Source organism: Marmota flaviventris, chromosome 1 (assembly GCF_047511675.1).
Source record: "Marmota flaviventris isolate mMarFla1 chromosome 1, mMarFla1.hap1, whole genome shotgun sequence".
Taxonomy (NCBI): domain Eukaryota; kingdom Metazoa; phylum Chordata; class Mammalia; order Rodentia; family Sciuridae; genus Marmota; species Marmota flaviventris.
Genome location: NC_092498.1, coordinates 148,923,197 through 148,942,629, shown reverse-complemented (window position 1 = coordinate 148,942,629; position 19,433 = coordinate 148,923,197). Strand labels below are relative to the sequence as shown.

The 19,433-nt window shown below is 43.1% G+C and overlaps 1 protein-coding gene across 4 annotated transcripts in view; it reads right to left on the bottom strand.

The window, feature by feature from the left end:
• The window catches only part of Coro1c (coronin 1C), a 79,865-nt gene extending 64,669 nt beyond the window's left edge, over positions 1–15,196 (bottom strand). Inside the window, exon 1 of one of the 4 annotated variants that reach the window (XM_027923382.2) lies at positions 15,105–15,196. Coding sequence is in view for 1 of the 4 variants with exons in the window: in XM_071617332.1 (XP_071473433.1) it covers positions 4,340–4,346 (7 nt within the window). In the remaining 3 variants the exon portion in view is untranslated. Of the gene's footprint in view, positions 1–4,339; positions 4,396–14,052; positions 14,137–14,659; positions 14,772–15,104 lie in introns of those variants that run through there. The other 3 variants (XM_027923381.2, XM_071617333.1, XM_071617332.1) reach the window with 3 other exon arrangements.
• Positions 15,197–19,433: the final 4,237 nt, after the last annotated feature.

Here is a 19,433-nt window from a genome sequence, read left to right as displayed (position 1 = left end):
GAGTGAAACCACACGAAGCCCACTGTCCTAATATTATACAGCTGTGATCATCTAGTAATAACTGTGATCATCTATGAATACATTAGTGGAAATGAATTTGAGTCATTCGCTTGGATACAACCACTTAAAAATCAGTCAGACCCAGGGAGAAGGAGCTTCAAAAATAGAAATGAAAGAATACAAGTTCACATGAAGCCTCTGAATACTGCCTGGCCTACAGGCAGGGATGCATGCCATTTGGGGGTGGAACAAGGTTCCTTACTTCTCTTTAACAAGACTCTCAGCTCAAGCTCAAGATCTAGAACTCCACTATCACCAAAAACAATTTAAAAGCTGTTCTGTTAGTTAAACAGATTCTTTCAGTCTAGGCTGGGAGCCCACACTTATAATGCTGAATCTATACAAAAAAACACCATGTGTGTTCCAAATAACTGAGTTAGTCTCTGGAACACAATCCAGTCCCGAGTTGGGGACTGAATGTATACACTGCCTTTAAAATACACTGCGTCTGGGATCTCAGTCATTCACTTTCAGAGAACCACACAAGGCAGCTACCCTTTGCAGGAACAAAAGACCATTAGTTTCACCTGACAACGTAGTTCAGCCCATCGATTCAAGACATCTCTACACTGCATAAAATTAAACTGGCATCTTGGGAAGGGGAAAAAGGCTTCCAATTTACCTTTTCCTGCAGTAGCACTATAAAGCAGTAGTAGCCCACATAAGAGGGAGCCTAAAGGACAGTTACTCTACTTCTAAAATAGACAACACTATCTTATTAAAATCACCCCAAAGAGCTGTGGTCAGCCCTCACTGGCTCTAGTCTCTCTCTCGTTTGCCAAGAAAAACTAGGATGACAATGTTAAGCTAAAGATACTACTAACCACAAAGCTAATTCACCATCTAGCTTGTAAAGTGACTCGTCTCCTAATAAATCCCTCTGCTTAAAAGAGATGACAGCTCAAGTTAACATGTGTTCCTCAGTCACCACTCAGACAGCATGTGAGCTTTCACATTAAGAAGTTAGTCTTGATTCTTTAAGTTCCTAAGAATGAAAGGAATTCGAATCTTTAACTAGGAAAGAATGCTTGACCCTTATGAAAAGGAATTTAAGTATCTTTCATGTGAAATAAGCAAATAATGGTGATTAAACATTTGTTATATGGAGGGAGTACTTGTGAATTTTGTCAAGCATACCAAGAGTGGAAAATACACCCTAAAGGCTTCACTCTCCAACACTTCCTTCCTCCTCATGTGTGACTACTATGGCTTCTCAGGAAACTATAAAACTATAGCTTTTTTTCATCCAGGATTAAGACCTTAGCAGTTGTTGGCATGTGAGACCCATGCTCAATTCCATAATGGGGCAAGAAAGACTCTTACAAACTACCATGTGACCAGACTTGCAGTCTATCCTGGTTCCCCAGAAATAGAACCACCATACTGTGAAACAATGATCAATTCTGCTAATCCTAAATGGTTATCTTCATGCTTGTTAACATCTGTGTCATTTTAGCTAGGCGCCGTGGGGCACACCTATTATCCCAGCAGCTCAGGAAGCTGAGGCAGGAGGATTCCGAGTTCAAAGCCAGCCTCAGCAATTTAGCAAGGCACTAAGCAACTCAGTGAGACCCGTCTCTAAATAAAATATTTTTTAAAAGGCTGAGGATATGGCTCAGTGGTTATGCTCCTCTGAGTTGAATTCCTGGTACAAAAAAAAAAAATCTTTGTAATTTCAGTATTGGACTTGCTTGTATTGTTCCTGTTCAAACTTAGCATTTTCATATACAGTTAACCTAATGCAGAATTTCCTGACAAGATACAAAACAAAGGTACCTTTGCAACATTAATTGGCCTCTGAAACACCCAAGAGAAATCCTTATAATCACTGCTTATTAATGGTCAAATTATAAGACCGAGGAAATAAAAAATAGTTAATAGTATTTTATTAAAACACCAGGAACGGGGCTGGGGATGTGGCTCAAGCGGTAGCGTGCTCGCCTGGCATGCATGCGGCCCGGGTTCGATCCTCAGCACCACATACAAAGATGTTGTGTCCGCCGAAAACTAAAAAATAAATATTAAAAATTCTTTCTCTCTCTCTCTCTCTCTCTCTCCCTCACTCTCTCACTCTATCTTTAAAAAAAAAAAAAAACACCAGGAACGGTGGCATGACCTATAGTCCCAGCTACTTGGGAGGCTGAGGCTAAAGGATTGCTTGAGCCCAGGAGTTCCGTACCAGACTGGGCAACACAGCAAGACGCCATCCCCTGCAGCCCCCTGCAAAATTACATAAGTACTAGCAAGGAACCTTATATTACTAGGAAATCAAGTCTGCCAAAGGCTTATCCAAGAGATTCCCTATATTTAAGTTTCTCAAAAATACACCTAAAAATCCTTTTGAAAACCTAGAACCCTCTTCATAGCTTAATATATGTGCAACCTAAAAAAGTGGGTCAAAATATTACAGATATTTGCTACCAACTGTGATGAAGAAATAAAAAAAATAAGCCCTGTAAGTAGTCTCAAGTCTGGCAAGAGACCATGGCAAAAGGTTAAGAGAACAGAATAGAACTGTGACACTGGGTCAAAGACTAAAGGCATGACTGAGTCACATTGTAAAAATGAAAAAATAAAAAAATTTTTGTAAACTCCACACTATCCAACAAATCCATCCTACCAATAAGGGAAATGAATTCATGTTAATATGGAAGGAGACTGAGGGGTGAGGAAGGAAGGGACAATTTGGTTTCCAATCTTGGGCAAGTCTGTCAAACTCCTGTAACCATAGACCCCTGTCTGTAAAACCAGGAGTCAACCAGCACAGCATTCCCTTCTCTGGCTGTGAGTCAGAGTCACTAGGGACCTCAAGCCCAAGCCCTGGCAGCTGTCCTCACAAAGGCCCACAGCTGATCCTCACAAGCAGCTAAGAATGAGGACTTCTGGACCTGAGAAATAATCTCCCAAGTTTCCTTAAAAAGATACATTCTTTTAAAAAGTGGTGAGATTGTGAGATACTGGTGCTAAATATAATCCATTATTTGTAATTTTAAAAAATTAGATAATTACATGACAAAGGGAAAAATAAATGTGTATTATGAAATTACTGCTTTAAATCACACAATATATAAGCCTCCTGGCTTCCATTTATAATCCAGTTTCTCTCTCAATCTGATCATTTCATTATTTTGACCTCATTTCTCATTACCACAGCAAACAAAAGGAACCTGTTTTTATTATTAATTTAAGATGCAAATGACTGGCCTAATTTAACATCTCATGGAACTATGGGGGCTTCCCACACAGAATGTTACACTTTCTCACAATAAACTGCCAGTCACTTTATAACCAGATAAACACATCTAGACAGCTGTGCAATCTCCTTCCAAACTCTAAAAAGATCAAACTTCTGCCAGTAATTAAACCTCTTTCCTTAAACTAGATGGACAGGCAGGCAGGCGGGATGAATGCAAGCACAAGGCCTGAATAAGGGAAGATGTTTTGAATAGACATTTCCAATTCAGACAGACGTAGAAACACTGCTTCATTTTTATCACTACTTTACCCACCTAAAATTAGACATTTTCCCCCCCTCTTCAGTGATTCAACTTTGATTCAAAGTCTAAATTTTCAGGTGGGAGGGGAATTCACACCTTAACAGCTTAACATCAGAAATAAAACATTAAACTTCTCCTATTTGATTCTCCACAATTCCATTCCTTAACAAATATTTAAGAGTGAGGACCAGCAGGGCAGTGCACATGTCTATAATCCCGATAGCTCAGGGACCTGAGGCAGGAGGATCACAAGTTCAAAGCCAGCTTCAGCAAAAGCAAGGCAGATAAACAACTCAGTGACACCCTTTCTCTAAATAAAATATAAAATAGGGCTGGGGATATAGCTCAATGGTCAAGTGTGCCCCTGAGTTCAATCCCCAATACCAAAAAAAAAAAAAAGAGAGTGAAGACCAGGGCAATGGAGTATAGGACAGTGGTCCAGGGCTTGCCTATATGTCAAGGCCCTGGATTCAATCAGCAGCATTTGGGGGTGGGGGGTGGGGCAGATTGAGGAACAGGAATGTATTTAGTATCTACTTTGTATTAGGCACTTTACATATTTTCCCTTTTTTAATGATGACAATGGCCCTACAAGGTAGGTATCAGCACCTCCATACCACACAAGAAGAAAGGGAGGCGAGGTAACTATAGTCACAGATAGTAAGAGATGCAGCCCAACGCGAAACAGCCCAACGCTCTGAAGGCCTATACCTCACATCCTCCCTTAAAGCAAGAAACTGTAATGTGGGCTGGGGATGTGGCTCAAGCGGTAGCGCGCTCACCTGGCATGCGTGCGGCCCGGGTTCGATCCTCAGCACCACGTACAAACAAAGATGTTGTGTCCGCCGATAACTAAAAAATAAATATTAAAATTCTCTCTCTCTCTCTCTCCCCCCCCTCTTTAAAAAAAAGAAAAAGAAACTGTAATGCACCCATGTCACTGAGCCTAATGAAAAAAAGAAATAAGGAAATGGTTTTGCTTGTCTTCTTTACTACCCTGCCACTTTAATGAGCACAAAACAAGAAAACGTACCCCAAAATGGCCAACTCATTTCTCTAATTCTCGGAAAGATACTAAGTGAAACATATATTTTTTATTTGTAATTTTTAATTTTTTATTTGCTTTAATTAGTTATACATGACAGTAGAATGCACCTAAGTGAAATATTTTTCTTTTTATTTTTTTTAGTTGTCAATGGACTTTTATTTTACTTATTTATAGGTGGTGCTGAGACTCTAACCCAGTGCATTACACAAGCTAGTTGGCAAGCACTCTACCACTGAGCCACAACCCCAGCCCTAAATATTTTTAATTAATGTTTTAAAGATGAATGAAAGAACACGAAATATAACTAAAGAATACTAACTCAAGCCAGGTGCTTCCAGGAAAGGTAGAGAACATGAACAAAAGAATAAAGTAATTCCTTTTCAAATTCAATTTACATGGCTTCTCATGAGCACACAGGTAGTTTTGGTACTGATTGACCCATACCCTCAAGGCTGGCCTATATGCACTTAGTAAGGCTAAATCATACCAAACTAAATGTGTTCCATGGCCATCTGCCTTACTGGGAAGGTTATATGCCAGTCCTTATTGTTCTTTAGAGGAAAAAACCTGAACAAAAATAGTCTAGCCTCACAAAAATATTTTAATCAGTTTTACTTCTGAGCATGTTTTCAGTTAAGAGACAAACTTAACTGCCAGAAAAGCAAAGGAAAATTCTCCCTACTCTTCATGTTATTTTAACATAAGTAATAAAGATGTTAACATCAGAGAGACCCACTGACCTTAGGATCTTTCCTGTTAACTTCAAAAAAATAATCATCCACTCAAAATGTCCAGCAGGCATTGCTGACACGCTATGAACCACAGAATCTCAGTCAGCCTTCCACGTGTCAGTCTCTCTCCTGCCTCTTGCCTCCTTTGGAAAGACAGCTTTCCAACTATAAGCTCAAAATCAGTTCCAGTTCCTTGTAGAAGACAGCATGATAACTGTGCGATACCTGGGGGCAGGGACAATGTCTGCCTGTGTGGACAAGGAAGTTTTCCAGGATGAAAACCTCACCACATGGATCCCAGAGGACAGAAGGATTCAGAAAGGGTGAAGTACATCACAGATTTAAAAGCTAAGACAGTTCAGGGAGTGACAATGAAGACGACTTAGAAAGGAGAATAGTAAGAGGCCAAGCAAGCTGACTTCAGAAACTGCCTTGATTTACAGTCATATTAGGAAGTCTAACTTTATTCCATGGGCAATGGAGTAGGGGAGACTAGATTTGAATGGGCAAATGACACGTTCCCACTGAACTCTTTTTGATCTATAGCATATCTTAACTAAGTCAAATCTTTTCCTAGCACTTTCACATTTGGCTTTTAATTTGTATAATCAGAATATTAATGAGGTTATGATTTGAGGTCTAGGTAATTTCTAACTAATAAGACTCCATTATTTATAAGTTGGGCATTATGAAAATTTTGAATGTTTGTGCTTCAGTGGACACTACCAAGAAAGTGAAAAAAACTCACAAAATGAAAATTTTGCAAATCATAATTCTGAAGAGGAACTTAGAATATGTAAACAACTCTTATTATAATAAAAACACAATTCATTAACAAATAGGCAAAGCATCTGAATAGAAATTTCTCCAAAGGAGATATACAAATATCCATTAATCACATGAAATGATGCTTAATACCACTGGCATCATTCAGTGAAACATTTATATCAAAACCACAATAACAGAATAAAAAAATCAACATACAAAATGAATAGCTGGGCTGGGGATGTGGCTCAAGCGGTAGCGCGCTCACCTGGCATGCGTGCGGCCCAGGTTCGATCCTCAGCACCACATACAAACAAAGACATTGTGTCTGCCAAGAACTAAAAAATAAATATTAAAAATTCAAAAAAAAATGAATAGCTTTCCTATATACCAATAATGAACTCTCTGAAAAACAAGGAAGACAATCAAAAAAAAATCTACAAATAAATTTAACTAGAGGTAAAAGACCTCTCCAATGAAAATTATAGAACACTAAAGAAAGAATTTGAAGAAAATACTAGAAGACGGAAAAACGTCTCATGTTCATGGACAGGCAATTACTATTGTTAAAATGGTCATATTACAAAACCCAATATATAGATTCAATGCAATCACCATCAAAATACCAATGACATTCTTCACAGAACTAGAAAAATAGTCCTAAAAGTTATTTGGAAAAATAAAGGACCCAGAATAGCCAAAGCAACTCCAAGCAAAAACAGGAATGCTGGAAGCTTCACAATACCTAACTCAAATTATACCAGAGAACCAGTAACAAAAACTACATGAAAATGGCATAAAAACAGACATATAGACCAATAGAACAGAACAGAAAACACAGAGATAAACCCACACATCTACAGTCATCTGATCCTTGACAAAGGAGCCAAAAACATATGTTGGAGAAAAGACACTCTTTTTAACAGATGGTGCTGGAACAACTGGTTTTCCATATGTAAAAGAATGAGACGAGATCCCTATCTGTCACCCTGCACAAAAGTCAACTCAAAATGAACCAGACCAGAAACACTGAAATTCCTAGAAAAAAATATAGTCAACACTCCAACATAAAGACACAGGCAATGATTTCCTCATGAGGACTCCTCAAGCTTAAGAAATAATACCAAGAATTAATAAATGGGATGGCATCAAAATAAAAAGATTTTGCACAATCAAAAAAAAAAAACCCCAATTAAGAATATGAAGGGAGAACTTAACAAATGGGAGAAAAATATTTGTTAATTACTCTTCTGACAAAGGATTAATAATCAGAATATATAGGCCAGGCACAGTGGCACACACGTGTAATCCCAGCAGCTCCTGGCAGCTCCAGAGGGTGAGATAGGAGGATCACAAGTTCAAAGCTAGCCTTGGAAACTTAGGGAGACCCTAAGAATTTAGCAAGATCCTATCTCAAAATAAAAAATAAAGAAAGGACTGGGGGGGGGGGAGGGAAACTACACTGACATTTCATCTCACTTCAGTCAGAATTGCAGCCATCAAAAATACACATAGGGGGCTGGGGATGTGGCTCAAGCGGTAGCACGCTCGCATGGCATGCGTGTAGCCTGGGTTCGATCCTCAGCACCACATACAAAGATGTTGTGTCCACCGAAAACTAAAAAATAAATATTAAAATTCTCTCTCTCATCTCTTTCTCTCTCTCTCTCTCTCTCTCTTTAAAAAAAAAAAAAAGAAAATACAAATAGCCAAGCATGGTGGTACACACCTATAATCCCGGAGACTTGGAAAGTTGAGGCAGAGGGATCATAGGTTCAAGGCCAGCTTCAGCAATTTAGCAAGCTCCTAAGCAACTTAGTGCGACCCAGTCTCAAAAATTAAAAATTAAAAAAAAAAAAAAGGTTTAGGGATGTGACTCAGTGGTAAAACACCTCTGGGTATAGTCCCTAGTACAAAAAATAAAATAAAAATAACACAAACAACAACAAATGTTGGAGAGAATGTGGAGAAAAGGGAACTTTACACATTGGTGGGACCATAAGTTAGTACAACCACTATGGAGATCAGAATGGAGGTTCCTCAAAGACTAGGAAGGGAACCACCCTATGACTCAGCTATACCTCTTGATATTTATCTTAAAGAATTAAAGTCAGCACAATTCACAATAGCCAGATTATGGAACCAGTCCAATGTCCATCAATGGACAGATGGATAAAGAAAATATGGTATACACATAATGGAGGTCTATTCAGCCATATATATTAAGTGAAATAAGACATATTCAGAAACTCAAGGATCAGATGAATTTTCTCACATATGTGGAAACTAGAGAAGAAAAAGGAAAAAAAAAATCGGGAGGAATCTCATGATAATAGAAAGGAGAACAGTAAATTAGAAGAAAGAAACCAGGAGGAGGGGAGAGAAAGGGAAAAATTATATTGTTACATCACTTGCCTGTATAAATATGCAACAATGAATCCCACTATTATGTATAATTATAATACACCAATAAAAAATATGGAAAAAGCCAGACACAGTGGCACACACCAATAATCCCAGCGACTCAGAAGACTGAGACAGGAGCACCACAAGTGATGGCCCCAACCCTATCTCAAAGTAAGAATAAGAAGGGTCTGGGGTTGTGGCTCAGCAGTAGAGTGCTCGCCTAGCATGTGCAAGGCCGTGGGTTCGATCCTCAGCACCACATAAAAATAAATAAATAAAATGAAAGGTATTGTGTCCAACTACAATTAAAAAATAAATATTTAAAAAAAAAGGGCTATGGGATGTAGCTCAGTGGTAGAATATCCCTGAGTTCAATCCCCAGCACCAAAGGTTAGGGCAGGGAGGGGGGAAGGCCACAGTGACTCACTGGGACGGCTAGAATCAAAGAGTCAGAAAATACCAAGTATTGGTGATAATGTGGAAAAATTGGTACCTATGAGTGAAAATGTCAAACGATGCATCTGCTTTGGAAACCAGTGTGGCTGTTCCTCCAATGGTTAAATAAAGCTAGCATATAATCCAGCAATACTACTCCTAGGTCAGTACTCAAGAGAAATGAAAACAGATATTCACACAGAAACATGTACATGAGCTGGGTACAGTTCCAGCAACTCAGGAAGGAGGATGAGGCAGAAGGATCCCAAGTTCAAGACCAGTCTTAAAAACTTAAGGAGACCCTCAGCAACAAAACAAGACCCTGTCATAAAATAAAAAATAAAGGCTGGGTTTTTAGGTTAGCCAGGATGAATATGAGCCTAATTTTTTATGAAATTAAATTCAAAAGACTTAAGTTGTAAAACAGTTTGTGAAATATCTTGTTACAGATTAATTTAGCAGACTTCAACTGGGGATGAAAATCAGTGGTAAAGTGCTTGCCTAGCATACACAAGGTCCTGGGTTCAATCCCTAATACCCCCAAAAAAGAAAAAAAGATATAAAAGGAGATAAAAAAGGAAAAAAGAAAAAAGATATAAACTGTGAAATAAAAAATAAATAAGGAAGGCGCAGTGGCACACATCTATAATCCCAGCAACTCAATAAGCTGAGGTCTTAAGCAACTTAGTGAGACCTGTCACAAAATACAAAAGACTATGGATGTGGCTCAGTGCTTAAGTGTTCCTGGGTTCAATCCCCAATACAAAAATAAGTTAAAAAATTTTTTAAATAATAAAAAAATAAGGGCTCAGGGTGTGATTCAGTGGTATAGTCTCTGGATTCAATTCCTAGAACCAGAAAATAAGTAAACAAGCAAATAAACTTGAACATGAATGTTCATATCAGTATTATAATAGACAAAAAAAGAAAACAGCCAAATGCCCATCCATTGATGAATTAATAACAAAAATGGTGTATCCAAGGCTGCAGCTGGAGCTCAGCAGCAGAGTGCTTGCCTAGCATGCTTTAGGCACTGGGTTCGATCCTCAACACTACATAAAAAAAAAAAAATAAAAATAAATAAATTAATTAAATAAAGGCATTCTGTCCATCTACAACTACAAAAAATAAAATAAAAAAATAAAAAAAATGGCAAATCCATACAATGGAATACTATTTGACAAAAAAAAAAAAAAATCAAGAATTGCACATACTAAAACATACATAAGCATTAAAAACATGCTAAATAAAAGAAGTGAGAAATAAACCTGGCACACAGGCACCAGTCTGTAATCCCAGCAGCTGGGGGAGTGGTTCTCAGGCAGGAAGATGGTGAGTTCAAAGCCAGCCTCAGCAATTTAGTGAGGCCCTAAGCAAATCAGCAAGACCCTGTCTCTAAATAAAATATTAAAAAGGGCTGGGGCTGTGGATCAGTGGTTAAGTGCTCCTGGGTTCAATCCCCAGGAGCACTTAACCACTGGGGGGAAAAAAAAAAAAAAACATGAGACATGAAAGACCAAATATTGGAATGATTCTACTTACATGACCTGTCCCAAGTAGGCAACTTGCAGGAGGTATGTTAGTGGTTGCTAGATGGGGAGTGAAAAGATAGAACAGTGGAAGGAGACTGCTGTTGGGTATGGGGTTTCTTTCTCAGGTGATGAAAATGTTCTAAAATTATGGTGATTAATGGCTGCACAATTCTGTGAATATACTAAATACCACTGAAATGGACTTTTGGGGGGTACTGGAGATTGAACCCCAGGGGCATTTAACCCCTGAGCCACATCCTCAGCCTTTTTTTTGTATTTTATTTTGAGACAGGGTCTCCATGAGTTGCTTAGGACCTCAGTAAGTTGCTGAGGCTGGCTTTGAACACCCAATCCTCCTGCCTCAGCCTCTTGAGCCACTAGGATTACAGGTGTCTGCCACCATGCCCAGGTTGAACCGTATACTTTAAATGGCTTATGAACTATATCTTAATAAAGCTGTTAAAAAAAAAAAAAGCAATTTGCATTAGATGCAAAGTGCTAAGGAAGGAGTAAAGAATCTTGTTCAGTCATTTTAAAGGACCTAAACTAGGGCAATGAAAACCCGGAGAGATTCTATTACTTAACATTCTAGGTACTAGGTCATACTGAAATATTCATGAAGAATTCCATGTTTTAATACATAAAAAGTACCTTAAGTTTAAAAAGACACACCATCGCCCAAAAAGAGTTTTCATAATTCAGAGATAGACTAACAGGAAAGTCATCAAATGAAAACCAATTTTAAAAGGATGTATTACATGGATTTGTACCCTGAATATGAAAGTAGCACTTAAATTTATTATTGTCCTACCCGTGAAAAAGAAGTCAAAAGTAAAAGAGTCCAATTAATATGTTTCTATAGTACTAGTTTGTGACAAATTAAAATATCAAGAAATGAATGGGGCTGGGTTATGGCTCAGTGGTAGAGTGCTCGCCTAGCACATGTTGAGGCCCTGGGTTTGATCCTCAGCACCACATATAAATAAATAAAATAAAGATATTGTGTCCACCTAAAACTAAAAAATAAACATCTAAAAAAAAGGAAAGAAATAAATATCCTGCATCATAAAAAACTGAATCTTCCACATTCCCCCCTTATATAACTAATAATTTATTATTTTGAACATTCCATCTCATAGACATTACAGTGACTTTCCTAATGGTTGGAGTGGATCCCAGAAGTGACAGGTGTGTCACACATAAAACTTGTATCACAAAAAATCAAAGTGTACGGGGAGGGTGTCAGGGTGGAGGGAGCGCTATGACTGTGGCTCAGCAGTAGAACGCTCGCCTAGCACATACAGGGCGCTGGATTCGATCCTCAGCACCACATAAAAATAAAATAAAGGTATTGTGTCCAACTACAATTAAAACAAAATTTTTTTTAAAAAAAATTCAAGTATTTAAAAAATGCTATTATTGACCCTGAATCTAATCCTAAACTGTACATAAATAAACATAAATGCTCATTAACATAATCTGCAAGCAAAGTAACAATCATATAAGATTTAATACTGTGTGCAGTAATATTTCACTGACATATTAAAATTCATCAGGCTTCAGAGTATCATCCACAAGTAATCAAAAATAGAGGGCTGGGGCTACGGCTCAGTGGTAGCACACTTGCCTCGCATGTGTGAGGCACTGGGTTTGATTCTCAGCACCATGTAAAATAAATAAAGGACTATCAACAACTAAAAAAAAGAAAATTTAAAAATTAAAAAAAAAAAAAAATACAGAGATAAAGACCATGTGCGGCATGCCTGTATTCCCAGTGGTGCCAGAGGCTGAGGCAGAAGGATCCTGAGTTCAAAGTCAGACTCAGCAAAAGTGAGATACTAAGCAACTCTGTAAGACCCTGTCTCAAAATACAAAATAGGGAGCCTGGGGTTGTGGCTCAGAGGTAGAGTGTTTGCCTAACATGCATGAGGCACTGAGTTTGATCCTCAGCAACACACAAAAATAAATAAAGGTATTGTGTCCACCTACAACTAAAAACCAAATGTTTTTAAAAAAATTACAAAATAGGGCTGGGGATGTGGCCCTGAGTTCAATTCCCAGTACCAAAAAAAGAAAAATACAGAAAAGGCACACTCTAGAATTTTTTAAAAGGTATGTACTTAATTTTCACACCAAATCTTTGTTTGATCCTCAGTATACAAGCCTATCACCTACCACAAGGCACTCTACTTTCAGGCCACAATACAACACAATTCTCAGTTTTATTTCACTTTTTTTTCTATTTAAGCAAGCTCTCAGGGACTGGGGCTGTGCTCAGTGGTAGGGTGCTTGCCTGGCATGTGTGAGGCCCTGGGTTCGATCCTTATCACCACCTATAACAAATCCACTGGCAACTAAAAAATAAAAATAAAATTAAAAAAAAGCAAGCTCTCAGGTCAATGTTTAATATTAGGCTTCCTAGTCAACATGACTTTGAAACACCTTCTAGCCCCCACCAAAAAAAAAAAAAAAAAATTCTTACATCAACCTTCTGAAATGATAGAATCAAGTCTGAAATAGTTTACCCATTTCTTCAGCTTTACAGGGAATGTAGAAAAAGAATTAATACTAAACAGGTTTTTTTCACAACTCAACAAGACAGTAGGAAACAAGTACTTATATTTAATCATGTTTCTGTCTATCCTAGCAGGTCTAATTGTCAGGAGAGTTCTGCCAGATAAGGACAATGAGATGCGTTATTACATGGAGTGACTAAGAGACCTATAAGTACTGCTTTAGAATGTGATCCCAGGAAGGAAAGCTGTGGTAAAAGGGCCTAATATTTTTGTGGCAACTGTTCTCAAAAGTAAATATATTTGCCATCCAGTACGACTTTATAAGTTCGCACTATTGTCCATTCTTTTACAAATGTTTTATAGGAAAAATAAAATGCTTTATAGGAAGGAAAAGCCACTGTACTTTGTTACTCCGAGGGAGATGAACAACTTGCAATTTGCTTCTCACTCTGAATCCCACGTTTGCAACATGTAGAACAAGCACTTCAGACACCACAAAACAAGGGCAGCCTACATTAAAGCCAAATATAGGATGTGATTCTAAACCACGATGCAGTAAAGCCTACATTTCCTTTTCCAGCGATCAAAACCCTTTGAACACTCCCAAAAAAGGACGGCAGGGCCAGCACCACCCTCCAAGAGGAAGCCCCTTTCTTCTCGGCTCTCCCCGCAGCCTGCCACTTCCCCCCCTCCCCCAGTACACTGAGAGACCAAGAGCTGGTGTGCGTGCGCCGGGGGACAGGCGGGAGAGCTCGGTTCCTGCATTTCCACCCTCAACATCTGATCTCATCCTCAGTCATTTCGGCGCAGCGGAGCCCCACCTGCACCTCGCTCCTTTTCCCTGGGTCCCCCGCCAGCTGCCCCGCTATTAGAGAGCACACCTCTGAATCACAAGTGCGCCCAGACCCCCGACACTGTAGCGTTTCTGCTAGCTCCCTCCTCTTCCCATCCCTCCCAGTCCCAGCCCTCCGCTCCCGAGACCCGGTGCAATGCCTTCCTAAGCCACCCCCACCGTCAGTACTCCATTACCCGGCCCCGCCCTGCCGGGACCCCAACCCAGACCTTCAGGGCCCCGAAGGGGCTCGCACCCAACGCCAGGCAACCCCCAGGCCAGGGAGCCACCGTCGCCGCTCCCACGCAGGGCCCGACTCGCCCCAGCCCGGAGGGAGCTGGCCCCAGCCCACCCCCACCCACTGGCTCCCAGGGGTGGCTCAGGCCCCGCCCCCAGGCCTGGCGCCCCTGGGCTCAGCGCCCTTCCCACCCCGCATCTCGCTCCACCGGGCGCCGGCCCCCGACCCGGGAAACATCCCTCGGACAGCAGTGTCCGGTCGGCCCGCGGTTCCTCACCCTGCCCCGGGCTTCCAACCCCTAAAGCCCTCCCCTGGGCAGCCTCCTGCCCACCGGGGCCGCGTCTCACGCTCCTCAGGCCAACTGGGCCGTCCCCAAGCCCCCTCCGCGGATCCCAAGGCCCCCGCGGCAGCCCCTGGCCCTGACCCCGTGCACACCGCCCGAGGACCCGCGCCCCGCGCGCCACCCAGCCCTCTCCCCTCCACCGGGCCCTGCCCCTCGCCCCGCCGGCTCCTGTCAGCCGGCGCCGGCACATGCTGAGAGGACAGGTCCGCCCGCCCCGCTCGCTCCCGAGCGGTCCTGCCGGGCACGCGCCGCTCACCAGGGCCGAGGAGCCTGAGGCGCCGCCGCCGCCGCCGCCGCCGCCGCCGAAGTCCCCGCTGCAAAGCCTGGCGAAGCCTCCAACCGCTGCCGCCTCCCGCCTGGCACTGAGCGCCGCGCGGGGGAGGGGCGAGGGCAGCCGCCACCGCCCCTGCCGCCACGCGCAGGCCCCGCCCCCGCGCCGCGCCTTGCCCAACCAGGGCCGCAGAGCTGCGCCGCACCACGCCCACTTCCGGGAGGGGAAGCCCGCTTCCCACCCTGCGTTCCACGCCTCGTCCTCCCCAGCGCCCCCTCTGGTAGCGCCGATGGATGCGGTGGGCCGCAGAAGGCGGTGCCCAGACGCACCCCTCCCTTGAGTGATGGGGGCCACGCCCACAGGCACCCCCCGAGCCACGCCCAGTGCTCCTCAGAACCTGGAGCGGGGTTCCTAGGATCCGCCCACTGACCTGCTTGGCTCGGCCGGGCTGTGGCGGCCGGTCCTCAACGATTTCCCCAGAGACCCTCAAAACTGGAACTCTGAGCCCCACCCACGCCCATCAAGCCCCACAGCCGGCCTCCGGGCTCCGGCAGCACGGTCCCCTCCCGCGGCTACCGAGTGGCCCGTCGGCGATTTAAACCCCCGCCCCGACTTCCAGGAGCCCGCCCAGGGTCGCGTCATCCCTCTGCCGCATCCTCGGCCCCACCCACGGCCGACCCGAGGCTTCTGCTGCAATCCCTGCCCCAAATTCCCGAGTCCCCGCCTCTGGCCCCGAAGCCCCGCCCCGCACCCTCCACGCCCTCCTCCGCCTCCGCGAGGACTCGGCCGGCTGCGGCCCTTGGCCTGCTGTGCTTGTCCCATGCCTAGTCCTAGGTGGCCCTCCTGGCTGGCCACACCCGCTTAGCCCCCGCACTGTCACGAGGAGAGCCAGTGATTCACCCCGTTTCGCAGGTGACGAGCAGGAAACTCCGGCATCCCTCCTTTCCCTGGCGAAAGTGTCTGAAGAACTGCGCAGCCCCAGTTGCTGCCCAGTTACTAGGAGATGGGATTCCAGTCCCATCTCTGGCCTGAGTGGCAACTCTGTCACCTGTTTGGGCCGAAATTTCCTAATCTTTAGCATAAAGTTGTCCAACCAAAAGCCAGAGTTCTTTTCTGAAATACCAAGTGTGGGGAAACTGGACCTGGGGAGCTGATAAAGCAGGCCTGCTGAGGGGGAGGGCTATTTGCTTCCCAGAGAAAGGAATCTTAGCAATTCCTGAAGTTTGGGAGGTGGGGCAGGGGCTGCTTTTCAGCTTTAAGCATCAGCCTCAGAAATTTGGAGAAGTAGCTCAGTGGTGGAGCTTGTGTGCTTGGTTGGGCCTTGGTTAGATTACTAGTGGAAGGAAAAAGGGAGGGTGGGAGGGAAGGAAAGAGGGATGCAAAAAGAGAAAGCAAAGTGTTCTGTAAATCAAGGTGCACCTGATCCAAAACAGCTTTCACAGCGAACTGCTTATACTCTCTGAGGCTCAGTTTCTTAGTCTGTGAAATGGGAATAATGACAGCCCTGCTCTGTGTTCTATGAGCTCATGTTAGTAATGCACCTAGAGCCTGGCTTGTGATAAACAGATGGTACCTGCTGCACTCCACTGCTGTGACTCACCAGGAGGGAAAGATGAGTGTTATTTTGCCTTGGAGCAGTCACTGCTAACAGGAGGGACAGCGCAATTTTTCTACAGCAAGACTTGCTACTCACTTCATTTAAATGACATAAAGGTGGTAAAGTGTTTGGTGCACTCACTGGCACGGGAATACTTTAAAAAAAAATGCTGTTATGGGGGCTGAGGTTGTGGCTCAGTGGTAGAGCACTTGCCTAGCATGTGTGGGTTTGATCCTCAGCACCACATGAAAATAAATAAAATAAATGTATTGTGTTCATCTACAGCTAAAAAATATTTTTTAAAAAATGCTGTTATTGGGCTAGGGTTGTGGCCCAGCAGTAGAGCACTCGCCTCGCACGTTAGAGACCCTGGGTTTGATCCTCAGCACCACATAAAATAAACAAATAAATAAGTGAAATAAAGATGTTGTGTCCAACCACAACTAAAAAATTTTTTTAAAAAATGTTGTTATTATGACTCTTATTTTTTTTTTCTTGGTACAGAGGATTGAACCCAGGGGTGCTCTACCTCTGAGCTACATCTCCAGCCCCTTTTATTTTTGAGAGAGGGCCTCACTAAGTTGCCCAGGCTGGCCTTGAACCCATGATCCTCTTGCCTCAGCTGTCCAGGTTGCTGAGATTGCAAGTATTCATCACAGCACCCAGTTTATAATTCCTTTTTTTGGGGGGGTACCCAGGATTGAACTCAGGGAACACTTAATCACTGAGTCACATCGTCAGCCCTTTTTCTTTTTTATTTTTTTTTTATTTTGAGACAATGTCTTGCCAAGTTGCTGAGTCTGGTTTTGAACTTGGATTCCTCCTGTCTCAGCCTCCCAAGCCACTGAGATTACAGGCGTGTGCCACCACACCCAGCACAATTCCTATGTTTCAGGGCATTGATCCACAGCAGTGGATTCTGAGTAGCTGAGGAAAATGAGAATTGATAAAGGGTTTTAAGATAGAACTGTGAACCATGGCTTTGGGAAACAGATATATCTAATATTTATCCATCACTGAAATGTGCCAGGCACTATCTGAGCACCTTACACGCGGAGCCATCTGAAATCCCCTCAACAACCCAGTGACCATGGAAAGAATTTTTTTTCTTTCTTTTTTTTAATGTGGTGCTCAGGATCGAACCCGGGGCCTTGCACGTGCTAGGTGAGTACTCTACCGCTGTGCCACAATCCCAGCCTCAAGAATTTTTTTTCATAGAAAGAATTCTTAATCCCCAGCTATAAAGATGAAGAAACAGAGGCTCAGAGAAGTTACATTACCTGAGATCACGTGGCTTGACCCAGGTAGAATCACACCCTGTATTTGCAGAGGCTGCCCTCTTCTCCAGTTAGTCATTACACACACGACTAACTGCCTCTGGGGCAGCTTGACAGAAAAAGAAAAACCGTGGACTTTGGATTTTGACAGACTTGGGTTTAAATTCATGCTCAATTTAGTCATCAGAGGATATAGGGTGAGTCACTTTCCCTCTCTGAGCTCTTCTCTCTCATTTGCACAGCGAGGATCATGTCAAGGATTACTTCAGGAAGTGGTTCTGAAGATCCAGGCGTTCTCAGTGGGGGGGTTGTTTGGTTTGGATTTTGTGGATAGAACCCAGAGCCTCATGCACACTGGGCAAATGCTCTATCGCTGAGTTACACCTGCAGTCTGCGAATCTGTTTTTTTTTTTTTTTTTTTCGTACCAGGGATTGAACTCAGGGACACTCAACCACTGAGCCACATCCCCAGCCCTCAAAGCTGAGGCTGGCTTTGAACTCGTGAATCTCCTGCCTCGGGCTCCTGACCCACTGGGATTACAGGTGTGTGCCACCATGCCCGCCTTCCCAGAAGCTTTTAATCAATAAATTAAGGCCAGACAAAACACCCAGCACATACCAGTTGTTTAAAACATATTGATTCCTTTCTCTCAGTTCTTTAGATGATAAAATTAGAAGATTTCCAATGACAGCGATCCCCCCTCCACAACGCCACCAGTGAAATGTGCTGAGACAGAAGGATCCCAAGGACTTTGCCTTCCAGCTGCCAGTTTCAGTTCCTCATACTATCCCTGGGTTTCAAGGAGATGATTCTTGCACAGGAAACACCCAAAGCCAAAGCAATGCCACCTCACCACCTCCCTCCACACCTGCCCCAAATGTGGCCAGCCGAGAGCTGCTGGTCTCAGCAATAGTAGGAACATTATAGAATCCTTTGCTAGGAGAAAAGCCCATTCCTTTGCTCTTCCTGAGTCTATAATAACCCCTCTGTGGGCCCCCCCTCCTCAAAAAAAAAAAACTTGGCCTCTGTCCAAGCTGACCCTAAATGAAGAGAATCAAGTTCAAGTAAGATGCTGGATTGAGGAGTGTTTCCTTATCTGGGTTCGGTGGCACACACCTGTCATCCCAGCAGCTGGTGGGGCTGAGGCAGGAGGATCAGAAGTTCAAAGCCAGCCTCAGCAAAAATGAGGCACTAAGCAATTCATCGAGACCCTGTCTCTAAATAGTACGAAATAGGGCTGGGGGTGGGGCTCAGTTCAAGTGCCCCCGAGTTCAATCCCTGGTTATCCCCCACCCTGCAAAAAAAAGTGTTTTTCTGCTCTCAAAAGCTGGTGATTCCTAAAGTGACAGATGCTAGATAGAGAGGAACTTAATGATCAGGAAAAGGAAGAATGATTCTGAACCCGGCATACAGGTGCCCGCTCATGAATGAAGAAGAAAGCACTGTGGGACCTGCCTCCGGAGGCTCCTGAGCGAATCATTTTCCCGTTTCTCTCAGTACCAAATGGGGATACGAGTCTTAGGTTGTCAGGACAACCTGGAAGCTGATGAATGAGTCCCCTGGAAGCATTAACAAATAATAATAATGTTAAATAGACGAGAGACTGGAAGACCCTAGAGTCATCTCAGTAGGCAATATCTCTAATTGATGAAGCTTGAAAAATATTAAAATCCATCCTACACTGATAAATCTTGATTCTCTCTGCTTTGCCTGCTGCAAAAGAGAGGCAGGAAAGCTGCTGAATGATTGACCAAGATACATAAGGAAGGCATTTTTTTTTTTAACTTTTGATATCAGGGATCGAACCCAGGGGAACTTAACCTCCAAGCTACATCCCCAGCCTTATTTTATACTTTATTTAGAGACAGGGTCTCACTGAGTTAG